Source organism: Silurus aristotelis, assembly GCF_946808225.1.
Source record: "Silurus aristotelis genome assembly, chromosome: 1".
NCBI classification, from domain to species: Eukaryota; Metazoa; Chordata; class Actinopteri; order Siluriformes; family Siluridae; genus Silurus; species Silurus aristotelis.
Window position 1 is genome coordinate 18,295,454 of NC_139574.1, and position 7,174 is coordinate 18,302,627.

Below are 7,174 nucleotides of genomic sequence, written 5' to 3' on the forward strand. Positions count from 1 at the left end.
TCCAGGCCATCCAAGACGGCTCCGTTCCACTCCAGGACCTCCAGGAGCTCTTCTCTCTACTCCAGAACCTCCGAAAGTGCTTGGCTCCGCCCCAGGCCCTTCCAGGGAGCTCCACTCCGCTCCAGGTCAGCGTAGAAAACCCAGTCCCGCCCCAGGACCCCCTGGAGAGCTCGGCTTCGCCCCAGGACCCCCCGGAGAGCTCGGCTCCGCCCCAGGACCTCCCGGAGAGCTCGGCTCCGCCCCAGGACCTCCCGGAGAGATCGCTTTGCCCCAGGCCCCTCCAGAGAGCTCGTCTCCGCTCCAGGCCCCTCCAGAGAGCTCGTCTCCGCTTCAGGTCCCTCCAGGAAGCTCAGCCCAGCTCCAGGTTACGCCAGAGAGCTCCGCCCAGCTCCAGGTCACGCCAGAGAGCTCCGCCCAGCCCCAGGTTCCAACAGAGAGCACAGCCTCGCTCCAGGTTCCACCAGAGGACTTCCGGGAAGGGTCAGCTACGATCCAGGGTCTCACGAAGAGCTCGGGACCGCGCCAGCGTCCCAAGAAGAGCCCGGCTCCGCGCTAACGCCTTCCCGAGAACACCTCTTCCTCCAATGGAACCCCGGAGCACACCCCTCACCTCCGAGACTGCGAAAGGGAGGTCGTCCCATTGCCTCTTGGCTCCACCGAAGGCGCCGGTTCGCCCCACAGTCTCCCTGAAGGCGTAGCCACCTCACAGAGCTCTGCGTCACCCAAAGGATCCACAGAGTTTTCAACTCAGCTCCGAGACTGCAAAAGGGATGTCGAACCGCTGCCCCTGACTTCATCCACAGGCGACGGCTCGCCCCACAGTCTCCCAGAAGGTGACGGCTCACCCCCCGGCCACTCAGAAGGGGAAGCTACGTCACAGACCTCCTCATCGCCCAAGGAGGCCCCCTAACACTCACCTCAGCTCTGGGACTGCGAAAGGGAAGCCGAACCGCTGCGAAGGGAAGGCTTCATCCACAGGCGACGGCTCGCCCCACAGTCTCCCAAAAGGTGACGGCTCGCCCCGCGATCACTCAGAAAACAACGTCTTGCTCGTGAGCTCTTCTCTGTTCCCGAGCGACCCCTTAAGCTCCTCTCTGCCTCTGAGCGACCCCGTGAGCTCCTCTCTGCCTCCGAGCGAACCCGTGAGCTCGGTTCCGCTCCAGAGAGTCCCCGAGAGCTCGGTTCTGCTCCAGAGAGTCCCCGAGAGCTCGGTTCTGCTCCAGAGAGTCCCCGAGTGCTCCGCCCCGCTCCAGAGTCCCGAGGAGAGCACCGCTGGGTTCCAGGACCTCCATTAGGGTTTGGCTCCGCCTCCGGACCGCCGTGAGTGCTCGGCTTCGTTCATGGCTCTCCTGGTGAGCTCCTCTCCGTTCCCAGGCTGCCAAACAGGCTCCGATATGCTCCCGAGGGTCCCAAGGAGCGCCCCGTCGCCCAGGGGTTTCCCGATGCATTCACCAAGACTCCAGGACTGCGAAAGGGAAGTAGAACCGCTGCCCCCGGGCTCCACCAACGGCGACGGCTCACCCCACAGTCCTGCAGAAGACAAAGCGACTCCCCAGGGCTTCTCTCCGGACCAAGCCACGTACCCGAGCTCCTTCCACAGCGACGTCTCTCCCCACAGACTCACAGAAGGTGAAGTCGGTCCGACGGATTCCTCAAAGAAGGACATAGCACTCCAGGGGTCCACCAAGGGTGTCGCTCAGCCTCCTGACTCCCCCAAAGACATCCTCCAACCTCCAGTCAGGGTCGCAAGCACCGTCCAGTTTCGGTATCCCGTCGTGGGGGTCGCTCAGCCTCAGAAGACCACCGGGGACATCGCTCCGTCTCCGGCCTCCATCCAGGAGGTCTAAGCCTCGCAAACTGCTCACCCCCGCCTCCGGCTGTTTGTCTTTTCCAGGTCCCCGTGGGTAAGAAGGCTCCGGTCCAGACCTCCGGCAAGGACGTCTCGCAGCTTCCGGTCTTCACAGAGAGTGTCGCTCCGCCCCCAGTCTCCCATGAGGGTGTCGTCGGTCAGTCCCCGGTCTCCGTAATGGACGTCCTCTCCCTTCCGGTCTCCGCCGAGAGCGTCGCCCCGCCTCCGGGCTCCACGGAAGGCGTAGTCCTGCTCCTGACCTCCGCGGTGGGCCCGGTTCGGCTCCTGGCCTCCGTGGGTGAGGTCTCCCCACATCTGGTCGTAGCCAAGGGCTGTACTCCGTTCCTGGCCTCCGCATCGAGCTGTGTTCTGGTCCTGGGTCCTGCTGTGTCCGTGGTCGACTTCCGGCTGTCCACAGGGGTGGTCCCTCAGCTTCGGGTCCTTCCCGGCTTTCCCCGGTTTCAGGGCGGTTCCAGCCGGGTCCCTCCGGGCCCTGGACGAGCAGGGAGGCCCTCCTCCGAGTGCCCCGGCCCTCCGGGCGTTCTGTGGGTTAGGGGGCATCCGGTGCCGCCCCTTCGCCCCCCGAAGGTGGTGTCAGGAATCCCCCTGCCACGCCCCCTTTGGAGGCTGTCATATCCCGGGATTCCCTTACGCATCGCGCTCCTGCTCGCATGCGTGCCCCGCCCGCTCGGAGCTGCTCGCAATCGGGCTTCATGAGGAGCAGCTGGGGCTCATTTCCATGGCCCATCACACCACCTATATAAACCCCACACTCACACCCTCACGGGGTCCGTTATTGTTCATGTACGTGTGTGTATGTGTGTGCTTCTGTGCAGGTTCCCGGTGGTGCTTCTCTCCGCGTATGCTTCTCCTGCTACACTCCGTCCCTTCCCGGACTCCGCGTTCTCTACACGGTAGCGTGCCTCTTCCCCAGCGCACCTCGGATTACCGACGCTTTCCCGTCGATGCCTCCTCGCCGCGCTTCCTCCCTCACGCTCCATGGATCTAGTATTTACGAACTGCCGTTAACTGGATTATCCCGCGCTGCAGGTGTTTTGTGTTGGCTCTGCCTTTTTGTTTTCATTAAACACGCCTGCTTCTACTTCCGCCTCCGTCTCCGCATTCGCCGCGTGACATCAACCCATTTTTGCCCCTATAAATATATAGGAAGAGTAAATCACCTCATTTCTTTTTTTCATAGAGTATATTATTATCTTTACCAACATTCGATTTGTAATACAGATAGAAAATTATCCTAGCAAAAAGGTTAAAAAAGACATTTTCTATTACACAAAAATTTACATTATATTATGTTTTAGGCAGTGAAGCAGAAATGTACCTTGGGCACAGAAGCTGCAAATGTATTAACTTTTTTTTAGACATAGCTATAACAAGCGCTGCCCTTCCATTTATTAATACAAAAGACATTTTGGGCTGGATTCTGCCAACTTTACAAAATATATGTAGACATTCTAGTAGGCTCAGTGTTTTGAGTTTTTTTATCATGAATGACAAAAAATTTGTGTGACTTTACTTAATAATATAACCTTTAAATGTCGAATGCTTTTGTATAAAATATATTTGAAGACTCACATTAATTCTAATTAATGATCATTTACAGATTTTCTGTATGCTGCATGTGTGTATATATACACACACACACACACACACACACACACACACACACACAGGAAAAAATATATTTATATTTGTCACTTGACAAAAGATTACTGGTCAAATGGGATAAAAGAGCAGAAAATCATGTTGTGTTACTTTTTTCATTTTTTGAATGAAAAGTTAAGGCAGAAGACACAGACTCACAAAAAAAATTGAAGAGTTAAAGAACATAAGGATGTATTGAGCCACACAGATGGTAGGGCCAGAATTTGGCACCAACAGGATAAATCCATGGATCCAACCTGTCTTGTGTCAACAGTCCAGGCTGGTGGAGGTGGTAAATTGGTGTGGAAAATGTTTTCTTGCCACACACTGTATCTGTTACCAACTATTTATCTCTTGACTGCATATTGCCCATCTTCTAGTGGTTATTTCCAACATAATAATTGTCACAAAGTAAAAGTTGTCTCAAACTGTTTACACTATTACAATAACAGTCACATAGAACAAGGGATTCACAGCATGAAATGTATCTGAAAATCTGCAGAAATTGTGTGATTATCAGGTCCAGGATCAGAATCTCTAAGAATTGTTTCCATCATCTCATGGAATCCATTCCATAAAGAATTAAGGCTGTATTCAGATCATAACCAGTCTTAGTATAGTGTTCCTAATAGTTATAAAGGTTCCTGGTAATTTTACATTTCTAAGAGCATGTTAAAATTATTAAGATTATATTGCCTTCTTATCATAAGTTGTCTGATATATAAGCACAATACTCATTTGTATCACAGATCATGCTTACCAGTCCAATTTTCTTGGCTTAGCCTAAGAATGCAAACAATAGAAAGGTGTGGTGAATAGGGGTGGATGTAGCTTAATTTCCTTTTACCTTTTCATTGTGTTTTTTTTTTTTTTTTTATTGATTCTTTATAGTTTCAACAAAAAAGATAATATATTTGCTCCTACAGGAAGAGTGGTTTAAAATAAAATCGGAATAGATTGCTGGAGGGAGGGATGGAGGAATAAATGACAAAATGAAATTAGAAAAATGAAAAGCTGATATCCGTTGCCAACTTGCCTTGTGCCCTGATGGTCTCTGAGGACAGTCCAGTAACAGCTGCAGTTTCCTGATAAGCCATAAAACCAGAGAGAAAAACGGACAGACAGAGACAGAGAGCCTAAGAGTGCATTGTGAGCACAGTCTCTTGCAGGTGGACAAAAAAAAAAAAAAAAACGATGGAAAAGAGATCCTTTTAAGTATTTGATTTAGCAAAAACGAATCGTCATGTCCAGCACAATTTTTGTAAATAAAAAGTATGAATTCGAATGTGAAACAGTAGTACATTAAAAAGATTTTTGAGGTTTTGATGTCTGCAAAGATACAATGAGAGGTACAGTTTATGGGAGCAAATATTTACAATTTGCAAATAAGTAAGAATTTAATTGACTTTTTTGATGTGCTGCATCTAAAGCTTTTGGAAAGCAAGATACTTTGAAGGTACAGTTCTTACAGGCAGAATCCTTCTATCAAAATGTACTAAAACCACCTTTATCATTATGATGTAGCTAATATTTGTATTAATACATTTTTGAAGTATTAGAAATGAATTAAACATCAAAAACATTGTTAAAGATTTAGGTGTGAGACCTTTTGATATACTATATATAATTTATGATCAATAATTTCAATAATAAATCAATTTTTAACATAATTAATAACGTTTTACTTTGTCTTTGAATGTGCACTGTGGTCATATATACTGCACTATATTATACAGTACTGCCTACACTGTCTGAATTCATCTGAACTCTCTGCTCTCTGATGATAATTTACAATTACACCTACAATGCTTTCTTCGTTTACATAGATTTATTTTTGCCTTAGGGTTACTTTATTGATAGAGAGGACAAATTACATCATTAGCTCATAGTGCTTTGTAGATGAGGAACAAAATGTGTTGTGAGTCATATTACATTCTTATTGACCTGTTTTCCTTACCTCAAGGTCAGGGTTGAACGGTGTAGTTAACAACATAGTGATCTCTTTGTGCATGATTGGGTAGCCAGGCTGGATCAATAGGATCGTTACTGAGAATAATAAAATCCCCTTCAATTACTTTCTTTTTTAAGTTTTAGGATAAGCATTGAATTGTACACGTTGTAAAAATCTCCATAAACAATGGCAAATTATTAAAATGTGTTAATATTTGCCATGATCTCGAAACTACACAAATACATAATTATATTATATTTAACTTCTAAATAAGCTCAAGGTTAACAGCGCTGAATATGTTCCTGCTAGATGTTTCAACACCTTGTCTATATTTCTAATTGAGGCTACAAAATAAGTCAAATCCTTGACTTATATGCATTACAAATATTTCCTAAATATGTTATCAGTGCTTATCAGACAAAAGCCCATTTTGTTCACTAATGCTGATTTTATTTATTTTATTTTATTTTTTTATTTAACTTTTATTTAACCAGGTTAGTCTCATTGATATAGAATCTCTTTTTCAAGAGATACCTGGCCAAAATAGCAGAACAAACCAAATCACACAATCACAAAACAAACAAAAAGGCAAAAGACAACTCAAGTGCATTTCAAATTAAACAAAAGTGCCATTAATTAAAACATTTGCATGTATGGATGGACTCATGTTCGGCTGATACTTTGTAATGGTCAATTTGATTTATCAGAAAGACTTAACCCCCCTTCAAATCTCTTCCCTTGGCAAGATTTACATCTGCCTCTCCTTATATGTTGTAGTCTTGAATCAGCAGGCCATAAAATTAGGGGCTTCTCTGGGATCATTTTGGTAGTTCCTTTTTTACCTCCTTAAAATTAAACTTGGACAAAACGTGGGTGAAATGCTTAAAAACATTTAAATCATTCAACTTAAGTGATTGTTTGGGGACCTGCAACCTGCAATCATTCAAGTTACTTTAAGTGTTCCAGGATGGTTGTTGCTTCTCTGTCTATAGTTTTTTAAGTTGAAAGGGAATGCATGGGCAAATTCTTCTTTTATAATTGATGGGCTTTGAGAATTATAACAAAACCCCCAAGCCTATATTGGAAGGTATTAGGGTGCTTTTACACCTATTAGCCAATTTGCTGGGTCTAAATTGATATGTAGGTTCTTAGGGCCTAACAGTATTTGTTATCACCAATCAAATCAAATCAAATCAAATTTTATTTGTCACATACATACAGAGTATGACATGTAGTGAAATGCTTTGTACGACTGTCCAACATTTAAGCATAAAAAAAGGAATAGAATTTAAGGATAAAAAAAAAAAAAGTAGATGAATAAGAAGTATAAACTATCAAAAGAATAAGAATAATATATGTATATACATGAATGAGTATTGCAGATATTGGAAGTACAAATTAAAGTGATTTAGTGATTGTCCTTAAAGTGTCCATGTGCAGTATGGTATGGTATAAAGTGACACTGTGCTGTTTTAATCCAGAGTTGAAGTGACAGTCCAGAGTTAAGGTGTCATAATAGTACAAAAAAAGTTTGAGTGACGATGGTCCAGTACTAGATCCGAATGGCCTGCGGGAAAAAGCTCCTCCTCATTCTCTCGGTGTTTGCTTTCAAGAAGTGCAAGTGCTTCCCTAAACGCAACAAAAAAAAAGTCCATTGTTGGGATGGGATTGTTGGGAATCTTCCTGGCTCTGGTCCTGCACAGCGTGCTGTA

At 45.8% G+C, this 7,174-nt stretch overlaps 1 protein-coding gene across 1 annotated transcript; it reads right to left on the reverse strand.

Annotated features, from left to right (window-relative positions):
- Positions 1-464: 464 nt before the first annotated feature.
- On the reverse strand, positions 465-2,925 carry LOC310735347 (uncharacterized protein). Its single transcript, XM_083557997.1, has 2 exons — positions 1,580-2,925; positions 465-906 (listed from the first exon to the last, which is right to left on the reverse strand). Exon 1 carries the CDS (start codon positions 2,408-2,410, stop codon positions 1,862-1,864), a length of 549 nt encoding a protein of 182 aa, XP_083414123.1. The 5' UTR covers positions 2,411-2,925; the 3' UTR covers positions 465-906; positions 1,580-1,861.
- Positions 2,926-7,174: the final 4,249 nt, after the last annotated feature.

What these genes read in the sequence shown, in the direction of transcription:
- LOC310735347 (XM_083557997.1), bottom strand. Translation starts at nt 2,410, where the DNA reads ATGCCCCCTAACCCACAGAACGCCCGGAGGGCCGGGGCACTCGGAGGA.